Genomic DNA, 19785 nt, shown 5'->3' with positions numbered 1-19785 from the left:
TCGCGATAAAGACCTTGACATGTTAGAGATAGCCAACAAGTCTTCTGAATCGATGAAGAAAAATCTAATTATAACAAGTTTAGTTTTGGTGTTAAGTGTGTCTGAGCATGTCATAGTGTTTGAAAATTTGTGATCCGTGTCGGGTAACTTGCAGGCAAGATAATGAATATGTCTCAGAACACCCTTTCAAAAACAAAATGCTTAATGGTCACTGGTTGTGTCCTCATTTGACTAGTAATTCCTTGAGAAGAATATTTAAAATCACTGGAGTAGAGTATCTTTCTGCTGCTGGTGTAGAAGCTTGGGCATAATGCCTACTTTGCATGGTGATTATATTACACTGGGCTTCTGATGCAGTTACGGTACAGAGACTGCGAACTGCATTGTAGCCCAGTCCGTGTCATAACCATTTGAAAAATAGGAAGCCTGCTGGTATCCTGGTTATGCAGTACCTTATTTCCACGTCTTTAGGGGAATGAGGCAAATGAAATTAAGCTTGAGAATTTCTATATCCTAAATATTTCACATCCGAAGCATGCAGGTTATAGGTCAGTGACGAACATGTTTTTGTTGCCGCTCTTGCTTCCTAAGTAGCTTTCAGAACTGACTTTCTAAACTTGTAATACGGTGCTTGGTGTTCATAACTTGTCAGTTCCGTGATTCTTTTAAATAAAATCACACGTGTAACGGATCGGGTGTTGTTTCCGGCCTGTACTCCTAATTGTGCACAGCCATGCCGTGTTCCATTTATTATTACTTGTCTTTTAGGATAAAGCTCCGGTAGAAAGCAGCCCGTTCGGGAGCCTCCCTCCGAAAGCTCCGGGGCATGATGCATCCGTGGACGACAACCCCTTTGGCACTCGGAAAGCCAGATCGTCCTTTGGGCGTGGCTTTTTTAAAATAAAAAGTAACAAGAGGACAGCAAGTGCACCAAACTTGGGTACGTATGGCCAACGTGCCTTTGCTTTAATTCACTCAGAACGAGGACAAGGTCAATCTCCTCCCTTCCCTGGTTCATCGATCTGTGCGTTTCTCTTTCTCAGAAATGAAGGTGAATGAGCTGGGGGAAAAGTTTGCAAGAAACTGCCCCCATGGGTTTAATTCGGTGGTAAAGATAACTCTGTGTAGGCCATCACCCTGCTCTCCTTGTTGGAGCATAAATGTAGAGGAAAGACCAAAACCCTTGACACTCCCTGACTTCATTGTAAACAGCTTCTCATCTGTTTCAAAAGTGGACCAATTAACCCCATATTGTTCCTGCTAATGGAGTCTGCGATGTTGGAAGCACAGCGCAGTGCTTGCCTTTCCTCCCCCTGTGTGTATTTTGTGAGTAGGACTTTGAGCTGTGTTTCATTTTGTCATTCTCCTGTGTTCTCTCCATTGGGCTGCGTGTGATTGTGTGCGTTGTTGGGATATCTGAAGATCGTAAACGAAGTGCCAGTGCACCCACCCTAGGTATCGTACCCCTGCATGCCAGCCTTCGCCAGTGCTGTCCTCCAGGCTGAGCTAATCCTTGCTCTTGGCATCTCTGTGATCTCTAGAAAGCAAGCTGGCAGCGATCAGAAAATGTTGTCCTCGACTCCAGAGAGTTCCTTCCGCCTGCTGCTCAAGTGGACTCTCTGGAGAGTCTTCGCTTCCCAGCCTGCGTGCTGTTTTAACCCCTGCTAATGACACCTTGCGAGGAGCTCTGGGAGGACCCAGAAGCGCACGGCACCCTCAGAGTCCAGGGCGGGACTCTCCTGCCTCGTACCTTCCAGCTTTCTCACCCTTCCAGTGCATCCTGTCTCACACTAACTCCCAGGTCCTGGCAGTTCCTTCTCCATGTCTCCATTATCCCCAGAGAGCAATGTTTTCCGCCAAATCGAGAAGTCTGTAGAAGACATTGCAAATGATTGCTTTAGACTGACTTCTTAAGGGAACGTTCTTCTGACATTTATTGCTTTGAAGATGGAGGTGGCGTTTAGTGACACCGGGGGAAGCTTTCTGGGATATCCAAGGAGCCTCCCCCAAAGTGATGTTAGGAGAGGGGAAACTCCGTTTTCCTTTTTAAAAGTGTGGGGCACGGGAGGGAGGAAACATCCTCAAAACAAAAAATGAAAACAGGATACTTTTAGAATGAGGGTGAGTTAGGCAACATTTTCTGGTACACCCGTACCCATGATGGCTTTGGGGTTTGGATGGAAAGATTCCTTTGGATTTTCCTGTGGGTTTTACTATCTTATGTAGATACCCATACACCAGCTCATGTGGGTCAGCACAGGTGACTTCTCTCCCTTTGCGGTCTTACATTTCTAGAATACACATGGGATAAATAAAATCCAGACAACATTTTCAAATGTTTTTGCATCTTTCTTAGAAGAAATACATTGTTAATGCTAAGAGCCCAGTGCTGCTTATTATAACCTATAATCACAGCTGTGCTTCGTAGAAAAGTCAACCTCTGCAACTTTTATATCTTGCTGAAACACCATTTCTGTGATTTTTGTACAACTTTTTCTTTCCCAAAGAAGTGTAGTCTCACAATGAGGAAACAGTACCGCTTGTGTTTGTTAGTGGGGGATCATGCCTTAAGGGACAGGTAAAAGAATTAAGAAATAGAGAATGCTGGGAGATCTGGGCGTAGCAAATTTGGATGTTACTCTTTCAAGGCAGAATCAACAGACACTGATTTTATATCAAAAGAAAAATTTGTGCATATCCAGTACATTCTTTTCTCAGTAGGACATAGCAAGTTATAAATAGGAATAACTCTCTTGAAAAAAACCTGCCAGCGCTTGGTGACTAGGATCTGATGTAAATGCCAAAGGAGAGGAGGGAGTGAAAAGGAAATGCCGAAGAGTGTGAACAGGAGCAACAGGAAGAATATTAATTAGTATCAAGGGAATATTAAATAAGAAAATCTAAGAGAATTCTTCTGAAAATTGGATGGATTTGTTGCGTCTAAGATGTTCTTGGCACCGCAAATTGGGAATATCCATAAACATTCAGATCCTGAGTCTGGGGAGACAGATTAGGCCCAGAGATTGTGATACCGGCTGCTTATGAATGAGGGAAGCCATCATTTAGTGCCGGGCACAGAGTGGGTGAGCTTGTTCAGAGATCCTGCTGGCAGGAGCCTAGAACAGAATCTCGGAGTGGAAGAAGAGAAAACAGGTCCTATAGCAGAGAAGAAACGATCAGATGACAGATCTGGGAGATTGTCCTAACAAGATGAAGGAGATGATGATTTTGAAGAATGTGGGAAGAATGTCAGTGTACCAAGTGCTACAGAAAAATCGAGATTAATTTCATTACGTACTCAGATCACTTAAAGAAAGAATGTGGCAATCCTATCCCACCTTTGAACTTCAAAGAGGTAGTAATTTGTGCGTTAATGAATTTAGGCACGATATCATGCACAATATTATACACATCGTTCACTGATACACAGCAGACTATAGAGCAGAACATACATTTGTGTTCCATCTGTAATATTTGTAGGGTGCTCTTTGTAAATTACTGCTTTACAGACCAACAGAAGAAGAATTTGTTAACAGTTGCTAAAGTCAAGAAGGGTAGCATCTAGTCATGTTCATTCCATATGTTAAAACTCATGTTCATTCCATATGTTAAAACTCACCGAGTATGTATTCTGTTCTTGGAATAGCTGAAACAGAGAAGGAGGCAGCTGAGCACCTAGATCTGGCTGGTGTATCTTCCCAGCCTAAAGATTCGCAGAGAGGCAGTCCCTTCCAGATATCTCCACCATCACCGGATTCCAAAAAGAAATCCAGAGGTATCATGAAACTCTTTGGAAAGTAAGTAACACAGCAGACAACTGGAGGGGGCTTTGTGTTGTGTGTTGCTCAAATGTAGGAATAAATGGAAGATTGCCTAGAAACAAGTATGCAGCTGTAAGGCTTTGCTGTTCCTTTTATGGAAGGAAGATTGTGATCTGGGATTTGCTAACTCACTGGGTCTCAGTTGAAGTATAAATCCAGACGGCTCTTCTGACCACACATAAGCAATGTTCTCATTAACTTTAAAGTCCTAAGGTCTCCTCAGGTCTCTATAAGGCAATGTGATGTTGTTTCTTCTGTTCAGACTTAGGAGAAGTCAGTCAACTACATTCAACCCAGACGACATGTCTGAGCCTGAATTTAAAAGAGGAGGGACAAGGGCAACTGCAGGGCCGCGACTGGGTTGGTCTCGAGATTTGGGACAATCTAACAGGTGAGAAAATCTGAATGAATGGACTTTGACATCTCTACCCACATGTCCAGGCTGTGAGCACTTGCAATGTTAGTATTGTCCCTGGGCTGAGCAGTAGAATCCGTTGCCTACCCCTTTGCCTGGCAGAAGGGTCCGTCATCTTTAGAGCAGTGCAGGTTGGCAGTGGTTGGTGAAAATCATGCAGAAGATGAGGGCTGTGTGAGCCAGGGGAGGAACCGAAGCTAAAGTGCCAGCAGCATCTGTGCAAGAATGATTCTTTGACTTCAATCTGACCGAGAAAATAGTTACTCCAAGTACTCTAAAGCATAGCTCTAGAGAGATGGGCTAACGTAGCGGTTAAGAGTAGGTTCTAGAGACAGACTGCTTGGATCTGATTGCTGGCTTTGCTGCTTCCTGTAACATGGGTGACCTTTGAGCAACTACATCCATGCTCTGTGCCTCCGTTTCCCATTGTGTAAATTAGTCTAATCGTGAAGTTTAAATGAGTTAATATGCGTTGAGTATCTGGTAAATAGTAACCGTTCAATGAACGTTAATGACTAATAGATTCTGTGAAAGCACCTGCATAAATTCATAAGACACAGATTCTAACAGAATTCCTGAATTTGTCAGGACTGTGTAACGCTTTATCTGTTAAGACTCTAGGAACTTTCCTACACCCTTACCACAATTGAGGGCTGTTTTGAAATTACTATACTGATCTACTAAGCATGAGAAGGGTCGGGTTGGCAAATATCTAGCACAAATCATTGACGCTAAGTCTTTGGAACATGGTCCCTCCTACCCTCGCAGAAGACTGGGCACAGGTTTCATCAAGGAGGAAACCCTGGCTTTCTCCAAACACATGAAGGTCTCATTTGCCATGTGTTCTCTTTATACACTGTAGAGGATCTCTTTGTGCTGTTTAAAAAAAAAAAAAATTTAAAAAAAGTCTTGTTTATCTACATATTTTTTTTTCCCCAAAGGGGAAGACGATTTACGTGTCAAAGTAGAAAATTTGACAGAGAAATTGCTGTGATTACGTTTCTCTGTACTCAGTGATGGCGTGTTGCTCTCTTCTCACTGATAACCATGTGGAGAGAAACCATAATTCTGCTACAGTTAGTTCAAGATAGACTTGATTTCTCTCCATCTAACCTAGTGTTTTCTGTTTGGAAATTCAGTCTTCAAACCAAGTTGATTGAAACTAGTACAGCGACTTGACTTGTTGGTTCAACTTGCTTTTCTTCCATACAATATGTTTCTTGCTCAATCATATTGAATCTTGTGATTTCATTTGAAATGAAAGCTGTGGTCCTTCTGAGGTAACTTTCAATGCCAGTACCACCTCCTCCAAACATGGACTGAAAAGTAAGCTTTTCACGGTCAAATAGGGCATTACTAGGGAATTTCTACATTAATTCAGTATAAGTTGGTCAACCTCAAGAAGCCACAGGGCTGGCTTAGAATTGCTCTTCACACAGTTGTTCGTTTTCTTATAGCGACTTGGATATGCCATTTGCCAAATGGACCAAGGAGCAGGTTTGCAATTGGCTTGTGGAACAGGGCTTGGGGTCCTACCTGAATTCGGGCAAGCACTGGATTGCATCTGGCCAAACACTTCTGCAGGCTTCTCAGCAAGATCTGGAGAAGGTGACTGCATCTCTGTTTTGTTTAGACAATGGCTACTGAGAAAGAGAATATGAATGTAGAATTATTTTATACTCCAGCAAGGGGAGTGGGGGGAGCCAGTCAGTACTCTTGAAAAACTTTGTGTTTTCTGCTTCACATATATTTTTTTTTAATTTAACCGCATGGATTTAATAAGAAGGACCTGATCTTAATGATTCCTTATGAAACATGTAAGCCACTGGGCATTTTAATGAGAAATAATTGTGTAGACATAATAATAAACCTTAAGCTCGTATTTCTCAGAATCTTTGTGAGGCTTTAGCATTGGCCCAACTTCTCAGTGTAATGTATGCAATTCAACTTTACTTTGCAAAAAGGAAAAGGGAAGAGCCCTACACCTTACGTCAAATTATTTAACATATTTCCTAATTGTTTAACCTTTTGTACAGAAAGAGTAGAATTCCAGTCTTGCCGAGGAAGGAGCCTACTGGGGAATGGAGCATCCCACTAAACTAGTTGCTGTGGTCTTGGCTTTCTAGGGGCCTTTTGTTCAGCAACATTTCACCAGCCTGACTTGGCATGCTGACTGAACGGGATTGTCGGGTCTTTAACACTGGCTTCGTTTTGGGGGGAACTGGCATCTTTTGCCAGTGGCCTCTAACCCATAGTGACAGAATGGTAAAACCAGTGTTTCTGCTTATTATTTCAGGAACTTGGAATTAAGCATTCACTTCATCGAAAGAAGCTCCAGCTGGCACTGCAAGCCCTGGGGTCCGAAGAAGAAACCAACCATGGAAAGCTGGATTTCAACTGGGTCACTAGTAAGAGGTTTTAAATTCACTCATTCATGAATGAGTAAATGAATGAATGAATAAATGAATGAAGCTGCTGCTGCTTTTGAATCACAAGTACAAGTGTTGTGTGGCTTACTAACAACACTGATTTCTCTCCTGTAGGGTGGTTGGATGACATTGGTCTCCCCCAGTACAAGACCCAGTTTGACGAAGGACGGGTAGATGGTCGAATGCTCCATTACATGACTGTTGTAAGTGATTTGCTCCTGGGAGTTGGGGAAGGGGAGTGTCAAATTGCTTTTCTCTGGAAAGACACAGAAATAGTGAGCAAAATACATTGTTTTCACAATGATTCCACCAGAGTTTCAGGGTGTTGCCTTAACTTGAGAAAAGCCAGAAGAGTTTCTTTTAAGTTGAAGTCAGAGGATTTGGTGATTGCGGTACTGTTGGGAAATTTAAAACTTTGATTTAAGCTGTGTGAAGGCGAATCTAAACTCAGCTCTCCAGGAAGATGGTTTTATGTATATTCAACAGTGTAGACACTGAAGTGCACACTTTGAAGGGGTAAATTTTCTAGTATGTGAATTATATGTCCTAAAGATGTTTTGTTTTATTTTATTTTAGATTTTATTCATTTATTTGAGAGAGAGAGTGAGATAGAGCACAAGCAGGGAGAGGGTCAGAGAGAGGAGACTCTCACTAAGAAGGGAGCCTGATGTGAGGTTTGGTCCCGGAACTCTGGGGTCATGACCTGAGCCGAAGGCAGCCACTTAACTGACTGAGGCACCGAGGCGCCCCTCTCCTAAAGATGTTTAAAAAATAGAGTGTAGACTGTCGAAGCCCTGGGAGTTTCTGAGTTACACATTCCTACATGCAGTAACTGCTCAGAAGAGACCACCCTTTTGACCTGACATCTAGAGTCTTGTCTCCTCTCCTCCCTTCCACTTTGGAGAATGTTACCCCAAACCTGCCTCCTTTCTCTCGTTAGCCCCGTTTCACTAGGGAAGGAATCGCAGAGGCGAAGAAGTAGGGCGAGGTGGACTCTCTCTGATTCCTGCATTACTGTTCCATATTTTTATCCTTCCATCTAAGAGGTAGAAGGACTTTACAACAGTGGGAGAGATGGTTTCTAGGAGAACTTGTTCTAGATTCCACAGTCCTATGAGTGCACTGCTGCTTTAGATTCTTTTCTTTAAAAGGCCTTTTGTGAGCTACGCTCTGGAACCAACTCCCAGAAGTATCTTCTTTAAGTTTGTTGAAAATTTGGGGTGCGTGGGTGGCTCAGTGGGTTAAAGCCTCTGCCTTCGGCTTAGGCCATGATCTCAGGGTCCTGGGATCGAGCCCCGCATCGGGCTCTCTGCTCAGCAGGGAGCCTGCTTTCTCCTCTCTCTCTGCCTGCCTCTCTGCTACTTGTGATCTCTCTCTGTCAAATAAATAAATAAAATCTTAAAAAAAAAAAAAGTTTGTTGAAAATTTCAAACAGCTAATTTTTCAATGTCAAAGAATTGTGGGGTTCCTCTCATGGGACTCGTTTTCTTCTCTGTCATTGAACCAAAGTCCATACCTTGGTGGGCACATGGCGTAAACCTGCTTGTAATAACAGGAGCATGTGGCACATTGCATGTATACTGTGTGCCAGACACTCTTTCAAGCTCCGTACTCCTATGAATACTCCAGTTTCAGCAAGCCTTGAGGTGGCATTCTTGTTATCCCCCAGTGTTTAGATGAGGGAATGAGAAACTTGAGAAACGGGGTAGCTCAACCAAGCTTCCACAGCCAGAAAGTAGTCAAAAGTCACAGGGTGTTTGAACCTAAGATGTTTCCAGATTCCTCCTCTTAATAGCTCAACCTGGAACTAATTCAGTAAATACTCTCCTGCCTGTCTAGGTAGGTATGCTTCTGCAGGAACGTGAGCAGATTCAGGCTTAAAACCACAAGAAATGTGCATATAAATTTTGTGACTATAAAAGAATAAATCATCTTAGAAAATTTGACCCCAGAAGTTCTGAGTCACAAAAAAAAACCTATTTGACCACGGTATCCTGGGCTGGATCCTAGAATAAAGGACCTAGTGGAAAAACTGGTGAAATCTGAGTAAAGTCCATAGTTTTAATTACTGTTTTTTGTTAATTCCTCAGTTTTGATGACTATATCATGGTTATAGAAGGTGTTAACCATTAGGGAAAGCTGAGTGAAGGATATATGGAACTATCTTTGGCAGCTCTTTGGTAAATTAAAATTACCTACAAGATTTTTTTAGGGGCACCTGGGTGGCTCAGTGGATTAAGCCCCCCTGCCTTTGGCTCAGGTCATGATCTCAGGGTCCTAGGATCAAGCCCTGTATCAGGCTCTCTGCTCAGCAGGGAGCCTGCTTCTCCCTCTCTCTCTGTGCCTGCCTCTCTCCTACTTGTTATCTCTCTCTCTGTCAAATAAATAAATAAAATCTTTAAAAAAAAAGATTTTTAAAAAATCTAAAAAAAGTATCTGTTTTGATTTAAAAGAAAACAGCCCCTGCTTTTTAAAAAATCTCTCAAGCTATAATAATTTGCATTGTATTTACATTGTAATCATTATGTATTTAGATTTTTTTTAATCTGAAACACTTTAATTAGTTGAAACTGACCCACGTGCAAGTGTTTTGAATGGGTGTCTCAATCTTAGATTAAAATGTGTTGAATGCCTTCTAACTTATCATAAGGAAGTACCTTTAAGAAATTGATCCAGAAAAAATTCAGGAAATAATTTTGCTCAGTAGCTTTAAGATTTAAGCTGATTGTCTAATATTTTTATTTAAAAACTATTTCTATAATAGATTATCACCTCCCCCCCCCAACAAATGTGTTTATCAGTAAGGTGTGTCTAAAATGGGTATTTTTCTTGTTTTATTTTCTGGGTGTGTTTGGAAATAGACTGGTGCTTATCTTGACTCTGCCCTCCACATCACCTTCTGAAATAATTTGTTTTGGTGTGTTTGGTATGTTTGAAATGTTCCCAATAACCACAGACTGAGGAAAGTTACACCTGGAAGGAATTGATGGTGATACATGTTGCTACTAATAACTTCTTCATGTCTCCTTTCTCTTTAACTCTCACCAAAACCTTCGAATCGATCAACACAATTTTCCCAAAATTATTCACAGTCTCTGCTGGATAGAGCATAATAATCTAGAACTAGAGATTCCCTGAGGCTTGGGGAGTACTATAACAGAGATACTTTTCTGGTTTTCCCCCAAATGGTGATGTGCCTTAGTTCAGCAAACCCAGCTCTGCTGTCCTCACTGAACATCATGTGCTCTTAGCTCTCTGCTTTATCACACCAAATCAAAGGACATCACTTTTTGCAATGACCCAGCCGATTCCTTTCAAACTGTTCTACAGAGCTGTAGAATCTCATGATCCTGTTTCAAAATGTCTGAAAGAGAAACAGGTGAAACTTGGCTTTCGTTGATACAACATTAAATTTTTTTGTTGTTTTTAATTTGGGGTCCTGGAGAGGATTTTGTTGGGAACAGGAAAAAAAGTGTTCTGTTACCAAATAAAGGGTTTGAAAATACAAGCGCTCGAGGCCTGTTGGTAGAGGGGTTTCCTAGTTTTACTTGTGTTTTTTGAAATTTCCCTGAGAAGGTCCTCCTGCTCTAGGCCAGCTCAGTGAGCTCCTCTTTTTGTTCCTTTTTTTTTTTTTTTTTTTTGCAGGATGACTTACTGTCTTTGAAGGTCGTGAGTGTGCTACACCATCTCAGTATCAAAAGGGCTATCCAGGTCCTGAGGATCAATAACTTTGAACCGAACTGTCTGCGGAGGCGGCCGTCTGACGAGGTAGCACCTGAGGTTGAGATTCCCGCTGCATGTGCTCCCTGTGCACGGGACAGCTGTGCGGGCAGAACAGACACACGAGTCTTCATGGGACCGGCAGGGAAGCCTTCTGCCATCCTCAGAGCCTCAATTACCTTCTTGGGCTTTATTTTCCTATATCCCCCCCATTGTGATGGCTCTACCTGTGTAACCCCAAAGATTGTGTTTTAATTTCCCTCCCTCCTTTTCTCGGGTGTCTTTTATTTTCCTGCCTCCTTAAGCCACAGAGTTAAATATCACTCTAGAGACTTGCTTTCCTAAAGCATTGCTCCATGAGTTTGTGAAAAAAGCTTGGAACACTGGCACGGATGCCTCAAAACAAAATTGAGATTAGCAGACACCTTTTCACCTTTTCTATAAACAGCAGGATGTCGAGTGAATTGTGCTCTGGAAGGCAGACTTTGTAGAAGGTGCAGTTTGAGTGTTTGGGATCCCACAGTCAATGACTGAAGCTCCTTTTATTTTGTTTTATTTTATTTTTTTCATAAAAAATAAAATGTTCCAGATTTCATTGTTTATGCCTCACACCCAGGGCTCCATGCAATACGTGCCCTCCTTAATACCCACCACCAGGCTCATCCAACCCCCCACCTCCTCCCCTCCAAAGCCCTCCGTTTGTTTCTCAGAGCCCACAGTCTCTCATGACTGAAGCTCCTGGTGGTTGTTTGTTCTCACAGAACAGCGTCACCCCGTCCGAAGTTCAGCAGTGGACCAATCACCGGGTGATGGAGTGGCTGCGCTCCGTGGACTTGGCAGAATATGCCCCCAATCTCAGAGGCAGTGGTGTCCATGGTGGGCTCATGGTAAAACTCTCTTTTAATTGAAAAACTGACTTCTTCTCATTTTGTTTCCATCAGTCGAATGAGTTAGGACGTTATCGGTTTGCTTGTCATAATCATAGCATCATCAAACTGAACCCTCCTGTAACCATTTCTAGGGAGTCTTTACTTTCCGAGTATTTTTCCCCATATTTTTATTTGTATCATGTAGGGCTAGATCAGATTTCAATCCCTTTCTTATTCATTGTTTCTTATCTTATGTGAAATTTGGCCACTGGTTCTCGTGTGATCCTGTCTTGAAACACCTGCCACATCCAGATTCTATTTCTGCACAGTGATGTAAGGAATTGCCTTCCAAAGGCTCCACTTCAGGGAGCTACAAGCCCTAACTTTGGAATGCATGGATGTCGGGAATGGCTCTACTTCTCACTAGCTTAGGCAAAATAAAGATATATAGCTTGAAGATCGAAGTTCCACACTTTGTCTCTCTGGGCTGTTGCGGGATCATTGGTGATGAGTAAATGAAGGAGCTTTGCCAATTACAAAGCGCAGGGCAGACATGTATGATACACAGTGCCTTAAACGACTGTAATTTTTTTTTATAGGTTCTAGAACCTCGTTTTAATGTAGAAACAATGGCTCAGTTACTGAACATCCCACCAAGTAAGACCCTCTTGCGAAGACATTTGGCCACTCATTTCAACCTTCTGATCGGGGCCGAGGCCCAGCACCAAAAGCGTGATGCCATGGAGTTACCAGATTATGTACTCCTGACAGCCACTGCCAAAGTGAAGGTTGGTTCAGGCTTCTGTCTTCTAATAACTGGTTAAAGCAAAAACTGAAGCTGGGGCTTGGTTTTGACCTGACTGTCCCATTTTCTGGAGTTTACTGAGTCTTGTGGATGGGTTAATGGTCTGTGCATCTTTAAGAGTAATTTAAAAATTGTATTTTTGCAAGTGTCTTTCCGGGGGAACATTTGCTCGCATTGTTTATTCTATTAGAGTTAATAGTGATGAAGAGGATGACGTTGGCATGCAGTCAATATATTGCCAATGCAGAGAGTCCATGACTTGGGCTCAAACATTGATTGCAGTTGTTCTATGGATAAATACAGCAGAAGAGGAAGATTTCTCACACAGATCCAACTTGTCTGGCTTGCAATGAACCAATCTTGCAAGTTAGAAAAAGATACTTAAGAAATGATTCAAGGTAGACCAACAGAGAATGGCTGCTTCCAGATATACCCAGATTCATGGGTCATACCAAATTCAGATTACATTTTCTTCTTTTCAGTCATTTCTCTGTGAACTCTTCTGAGTCTGTTATCTCAACCAACTTAATGTGGAGATAGGATTTATCAGCTGTTCTTTATATATATATAGATATTTCTTTCTCTCTCTCTCTTTCTCTCTCTCTTTTACCTCCTCTACCTGCCTGACATTTTCTCATTAGCTCCCTTTCTCTCTTAAAAGATCTGCCAGATTTGAAACTTCTGAAAGACTCTGTTCTATTTAAATTCTCAACATCAGCCTGATCACCATCTGCTGAACAGATAATCTCAGGGACTATGCCCTAAGATGGAGTTTCTCTTCCAAGTATCACTAGAAGTTCTCTCTCCAAACAAGCGAGGATTCCTTTAGCAACCTCAGTTCTGTTATGGAAGCATAGGGGGCATACAGGATAATCATAGCTTCCCCCGAAAAGAAAACACAGTTAAGACCATTCTCTTTTCCTGACTTGAGATGAGAAAACCTTGCAAAATTGGATTCATCCCTGAGAAATATCATTGCATTAAGTCCTGTTTAATCAAAACTAAGGCTGTTGGCATTTTTTGCTTATCACAGTGACTGTGCAGCTAATTGGGGTGAATAAGGAGAACAAGCTTAATCTTCTGAGATTCATAATCTGGATCATTTATTATATTTGGGCACATCAATCATACACACACAGGGTACTTTTATTTTTGTCACACCAATTTAATCATCCAATTGCTTTTCTCTGTAAATGGAGTGAATAATTGAATCATGCATATTCTCAGTCCTCTGCCATATGAGTTTTATTAAATCCCTGGATGTTTGCTTTTCTTTTGAAGCCAAAGAAACTTACCTTCAGCAATTTTGGGAATCTGAGAAAGAAGAAACAGGAAGATGGGGAAGAATATGTTTGTCCAATGGAACTGGGACAGACATCAGGAAGTACCTCTAAGAAGGGATTTAAACCTGGATTGGACATGCGCCTGTATGACGAAGATGATTTGGACCGGTTGGAGCAGGTAAAGGCAATAGGACATGCCTGTTTTCTTTCAAGTTCCTCCAGCCGTGAAACACTAAATGGAAACTTGCTGCACTGTGTCTACTAATCAGTTTTTTCTCTAATAGCTGAAAATAAAGATAATAAGAAAATAATAGTCAATAGATTCCCGGTTGCTTGCTATGTCCCAGGCACTGTCCGCAGCACTTAACATGTATCAGCTTTCACGGAGACGGTAAAACATACAGAGCCTTGTCATCCTCATTGTAGGGGGAGGGAAACTGAGGCACGGAGGGGCTGAGTAACTTACCTGAGATAGAAGAGCAGCTCGAAGACCTGGGCTTCCAAGCTGCCAGGCTGAGCTGTTCACCGATGTTATACTGTCTCTGGGTTATGGAAATCTATGTATTAAGTCAAGTGGAAATACACAGCTCATGTAGTCTTTTCAATGCTAAGTCCTGGATTTGAGTATTGCCCGCTAGTCACCAATCCTTTGATGTCGTTGTCGATATCAGAGCATTAGGCTAAATGTGCTAGTAAAGGGTCGTTTTGGCTCATTCTTAGCCTCTGGTTGCTGTAACGAAAGGAGACGTGTTCTGTTGCTCCCAGCCCGGTGTATCACTTGCATTATTTCTTCTTTGACTTCTGTTCATTTTGCTGTCCTTTCTTTGAAATGATGCAAACGAGTAGGTCACGTGATGGGTGTGTTCTTTACAGATGGAGGATTCAGAAGGTACGGTGAGACAGATAGGGGCGTTCTCTGAAGGCATCAACAATCTAACAGTAAGTCTGTAAAACGAAGTTAAAATGTTATTCTAAAGGGGTGCCTGGCTGGCTCCATTGGTGGAGCGTGCGATTCTAGATCCCTGGGGTTGTGACTTCGAGCCCCACGTTGGGGGTAGAGATTACTTAAAAATAAAATCTTTAAAAATGAGAAGATTCTTAAAAAATGTTATTCTAAAAAGATGTTTAAGATAACCCCAAAGGACTGCACGTTTTAGTGGAGTGTGTGTCATGCTGAGCTCCTGGCTTCCTGTTTCATGACCCCGTCTCCTTGTTTTCCAGCACATGTTAAAGGAGGACGACATGTTTCGGGATTTTGCCGCCCGTTCCCCCAGTGCCAGCATCACTGATGAGGACTCCAACGTTTAATCTGAGCACTTGGACGAGCATGAGGAGCCCCTCGGCTTTCCTCCACCTGATTTCTCAAACAACTCAAGGAATCTAGAACAAGCAGCAGATTATATACGATTGATCATTCCACCTTCTCAGAAGTGGACACGGAGGGCTGGGTTGGGGGAGTGCGTGTGCCTATTCCGAAGACGCCATGAAAAATGAGACACTGGTGAATGAGAGTATAGTGGTTTGTCCTCTATTTAATGTAAAAATCTGTGATATATTATATTTAAAGTGTTGCATTTAATATGAGTATTTTACTGTAGCGTTTCACGTTTGCATTCAACAGTACGCAGGATTTGGGGATCAGGAAGCAGTGCGTGGATGATCTCATCACGTCTGTGTGACAGCACTGTAGCTGTCAGCGCAGGACATTACATGCTTTCAAAATCCATATGTGGAGTTTCCTCAAGTGTTCCGCGTGCCCGCTAAATGTCAGCGGCCACCTCCACTTGCCTCCTCTTGTCCTATTTTATATATTTTTCTAAATACGTGTATATATTTAGTACATAGAAAATAGAACTTTTATTTTGTGACATACGGGAGATGATGAAAAGCAAATACAGTGCTTCAAACGGTCATATACCAGCTGGTCCTCGAAAGGTCGGGATGATCTCTCCTTCTCCACAACTGAATTTTAATGATATTAAAAATGATGTTAATATTGATCATCCCAACTAAATTAGGATAGATGAAATACCCCTTCTCTGATGACACATCACCCAATTAATTGTTGAAAAGTTAAAAAAAAAGTTTCAGCCTTCATCTTGGATCCTTTAGCCTCAAAAGGAAGAATACCAGGGACATTTGAATACTATTAACTCAAATGCATTCAAAATCCCCCCCCCCAATTTGTAGAAATTTCTGAAGAAACCAAAACAAAACAAAAACCTTCACAGTATTAAGCTGCTTATTTTCCTTCTTGCTGAGTATCTCATGACATCAAAATACTAACAATCTACCTACTGTTATTAATTGTATATTTCTCAGGCTATCAGTGGATGGGATTTTGTTAAGCTGAATATGCATCTGAACACTTCGTCTCAGAGGTCACTAATGCTGAGGCTGCACAATGAGTTTTAGAATGGCTATATTGCGATGAGAAAATGTAATTCATGTTTTTAGCACAGGACCCAGACGGCATTTATTTCTAAAGAAAATAGCTGTGGCAAGAACTTACTGTGTTTATCATTTTTTTTAGGGGTAGTCGAAAAAATATCCTATTTTTTATCCACTACTACGTCACTTCCCACGATAGCCAACGTGGTAAAGACACGTTGTCACAAATTGGTGTGGGGAGAGGCAGTTCAGTATGTGCCCGTGGATTTGCTTATAAATTCTATTTGAACATCAGTGGTGTGATCTTGCAAGTTCTTAGCAGGTTACCAAGCTTTTCAACAAGGGCCTGTAATACCAAATTACTGTTTATTCATGACTAAAATGATCTGATGCTAATAATAATCCTTTGCTCTCTACTATTCATTGTCTGGTAACTGTATTGGACTCTTACATATTAGTATTTTTTTTTTAATGTGAACATATGTCACCATTTGAAAAACAATTTCTTATTCAAATCTGGGTAAAAAAAAATATGCCAGAAGACTGTTAGAGATGCCAAATATTCTTTATTCAGGGCAGTGTAACATAACGGATGATACGTGATAAAGTTAAATTTTTTTTTTGACGAGATATATTTTATTTACAAAACATTGTGCACTGCTGGTTTTACCATATGAAAAGAAATAAAGTCAGTTGATAATTGTCTCCTGTTTTTATGCTCTGTGACTTTATTTTCCTTTGTGCAGAATACCCAGTAGGCTTTATTTCTGACCTATTAGAACAGTGACACAGATGCTTTATCATTTGCAAACTCCCATAAATTTCATGGGGGAGGGTTATAGCATATATTGACAGGTAGAAATTTGAGGGCTCTGAGGAATTTCTGTACAAAAGGAAATGGGCAGCTGGACTGGGTGGGGCGTAAGGAATCCTAGCAGAGGGGTTATTAGAAAAGCAAAGGGAAATGACTTGCCATCAAAGTTGAAGAAGTTCGTTTTAGAAGGAGATGTATGTTTCTTTAAAGAACTAAATACTGTCTTTAAGCAAAATTTGAAAAGCAGAAACCTATCTTGGAAGAGATTGCCCAATATTAGAAGTGGAGTGAACATCGCTAGAGAAGAACAGATGTTTTGGTGAGAGTTAATCATCTCTAACTTAATAAACCAGCAGGAATGTGTGAATACAACACACCTCGTTGGCAAACAGAGAGACCGGGCATGTTTGTTTAGCTGTGTGTCTATGTGCTCAGCTACGCCACGTCACTGCTGAGTCGGAAAACTGGGACTGTATTACCAGACATGACTTCACTGTAAAACACTGTAAAACTTCTACTCCGAAGAAGTCATTCTGCATGAGCTTCATACGTTCGATCTCTGGAAGCAGTATTGATCAGGTGCAGAGGAAATATGGGGCAAAACTCATCGCAACAGTTGCCTCCGAAGGACAGCAAAGAGGTTTCCACCATCTGTGAGGTTGTCAGTGAGGCTATAGTCCATGCAGCTCGGAAAGTGAGGGAGTATCTTGGATTCGAAGATCCTCTGAGCAATCTGTGCCCAGCTTCCAACACTCTGAACGAGATCTTCTTAATCCACTTCATCACTTTCTGCCAAGACAAGGGAGTGGACGAATGGCTCACCACCACCAAGATGACCAAGCACCAAGCTGTACTGTTCGGGGCAGACTGGATTTGGACCTTCTGGGGAGCTGACAAACAGATCAGGCTTCAGCTGGCAGTGCAAACTCTGCAGATGTCTTCCCTCCCTCCTGTGGCATCTCAGCTCTGTGACATCTCCCCTCCAGAATCCAGGGCAGAAGGGTCTTCCGGGAAGAGAAGTCGATTTGATAAGCTGGAAGAATTCTGTCACTTGATAGGAGATGATTGTCTGGGCCTGTTTATCATCTTTGGGGTGCCAGGTAAGCCCAAAGACATCAGAGGAGTGGTCCTGGACAGTGTCAAAAGTGAGACCGTGTGGGGCCAGCTGCCAGGACGGAAGGCTGTGGCACAGTTTGTCCTGGAAACGGAAGAGTGTGTCTCCATCAGAAAGCTGCTGGGGAACTGTCTGAGTAAGAAAGATGGGCTGAGAGAGGTGGGCAAGGTTTATATTAGCATCCTCTGAACTGGATGTGGGCAAAGAGACTGTAAGGCAAAAAGGAAAAAATATTTTAGCGAGCTCATCCACATGCATCATCCCAGCACGGGATTTTTTTTTTTCTACCCACCCTCCATTGCAAGAAAATAATCACCTGGGTCAAAGCATATAATGTCATGACAACAGAGAGGAAAAAACCCTGGCCATATTGCAGGGAAAATTTATTTATTCAATAATAAAAATGAGAGGAGAGAATAAAGTCAGCCTTGAAGTTTGATTTACTAAAAAAAAGTCTTTGTTTAATTGTTTAATAAGTCGAGAACTGTAAAGTGTAAAATGTATTTTTACTGGTTGGGTGGAAGGTGGCAGGGTGGGGGATAAGCTGGTCCGTGAGACTAAAGAACGGGTTTAATTTCATTGACAACACCAGTTTCTCGATTCAGGACTCCTAAACAAAACCTCATTCCCCTCTCTTCCTCTAAGCTCTGCCCTTGATCCCATCTCCCCAGCTGCTTCCTCTGTGCACAGAGACTCTTGGTAGGATTCACTTTGGGACTTGCTGGAGTGTCCACTTTCCCTATGCGTTAAACACAGTGACCCCTGAGGCGCCTGGGTGGCTCAGATAATTAAGCATCTGCCATCAGCTCAGGTCATGATCTCAGGGTCCTGGAATTGAGACCCACATCAGGCTCCCCGCTTTAAATATTTAAATAAAATATTTAAAATAAATAAACACTGTGACCCCTATAGCAATCCCTCTTAATGATGATTAACATGTATCCACTTATAAAAAGCATCTTTGCTTAAAAGCCTTGGTGGAACTGTAATAGTACTATAAAGGAGAAAAACTAAGTGAAGCAAAAAGTGCTTAAGAATGTAAATGAAAGATTCATTTACATGATTGGTAAATGCCTATTTTTATGTCAGGTGCTGTCCTACACCATTCCAATCCAGCAGTAAGAAGAACAAAGTCCCTACTCTTGGCAATTTCTCTTTTAATGATGGAAGACTGACAATTGATAAATACATGATTATAGAAAATGCATCTTAAAAATATATCTGGTGGTATGTGAAAATAAAGCACGGATAGAGAGTGAAGGAGGTACTACTTTATATGGGATTTAGGTTAAGGAAGACCTCTGAGAAGGGATAATTGACCAGAGATCTGAATGAAAAGGGAGAGCATTAGTACAGATAGATCTGGGAAAGAATGTTCTAGGCTTAGAGCGCTGCAAAGGCAAAGAGCCTGAAATGGGAGTGGAGTCAATGTGTGTAAAGCAAAGCAGAGGCGGCTGGTGTGAATAGAGCCCAGGGAGCCCGGGAGAGTGACAGGAGTCAAAATTGAAGTAGCCAGCAAATAAAACAAGCAAATCACACTTGTGAGGACCCAATTTTATTGTGAGTGATAAAGGGACAGACAGACGTGCCTTGATCAGACTTAATACTTTTTAAAAAATCTCACTTGGGCGCCTGGGTGGCTCAGTTGGTTAGGTTAAGCCACTGCCTTCGGCTCAGGTCATGATCCCGGGAGTCCCCGGATGGAGCCCCGCATTGGGCTCCCAGCTCTGCAGGGAGTCTGCTTCTCCCTCTGACCTCTTCCCTTCTCATGCTCTCACTCTCTCGCTCTCAAATAAATAAATAAAATCTTAAAAACAAACAAACAAAACCCTCACTTGATTACTGGGTGGCGACTAGGTTGTAAGGAGGAAAGAGTGAAATCAGAGACCATGGGAACAGCCGGGAAGCTGTTACAAGAGAGAAAAGGGTGGCCTGGATCAAAGAGGTACAAGAGGATGGGTGGAGAAGTCAGATCTAAGAAGAGTTGAAGGTAAAGCATACAGCGTTTGCTGCTGATTGGATGAAGGGATGAAATCTAGCACAATTAATGCTGTATTTCCAGACATCTTAAATATTAAGGATGCAAGGGAAGAAATAAAGGCACACACTTTGAATGAGCCTGGA

General features: G+C 41.9%; 2 protein-coding genes across 8 annotated transcripts in view; both read left to right on the top strand.

Annotated features, from left to right (window-relative positions):
• The window catches only part of PPFIBP1 (PPFIA binding protein 1), a 176424-nt gene extending 159986 nt beyond the window's left edge, over positions 1-16438 (top strand). For 5 of the 7 annotated variants that reach the window (XM_080812005.1, XM_080812009.1, XM_080812008.1 and 2 more), the window contains 13 exons: positions 769-940; positions 1423-1455; positions 3647-3797; positions 4084-4212; positions 5694-5844; positions 6533-6644; positions 6780-6868; positions 10311-10433; positions 11147-11272; positions 11854-12042; positions 13341-13520; positions 14216-14281; positions 14564-16438. In XM_080812005.1, the coding sequence (XP_080668131.1) occupies positions 769-940; positions 1423-1455; positions 3647-3797; positions 4084-4212; positions 5694-5844; positions 6533-6644; positions 6780-6868; positions 10311-10433; positions 11147-11272; positions 11854-12042; positions 13341-13520; positions 14216-14281; positions 14564-14650 (1608 nt within the window). In that variant the 3' untranslated portion in view covers positions 14651-16438. The remainder of the gene's footprint in view (positions 1-768; positions 941-1422; positions 1456-3646; positions 3798-4083; positions 4213-5693; positions 5845-6532; positions 6645-6779; positions 6869-10310; positions 10434-11146; positions 11273-11853; positions 12043-13340; positions 13521-14215; positions 14282-14563) is intronic. The other 2 variants (XM_080812011.1, XM_080812010.1) reach the window with 1 other exon arrangement.
• Positions 16432-18070, top strand: REP15 (RAB15 effector protein). The gene has a single exon (XM_080812014.1). It carries the CDS (start codon positions 17140-17142, stop codon positions 17848-17850), a length of 711 nt encoding a protein of 236 aa, XP_080668140.1. The 5' UTR covers positions 16432-17139; the 3' UTR covers positions 17851-18070.
• Positions 18071-19785: the final 1715 nt, after the last annotated feature.

The sequence above is a fragment of the Martes martes genome (assembly GCF_963455335.1).
Source record: "Martes martes genome assembly, chromosome: 8".
Classification (NCBI taxonomy): Eukaryota; Metazoa; Chordata; class Mammalia; order Carnivora; family Mustelidae; genus Martes; species Martes martes.
The sequence above is the reverse complement of the archived record's forward strand: the minus strand, read 5'-3'. Positions and strand labels throughout refer to the sequence as shown.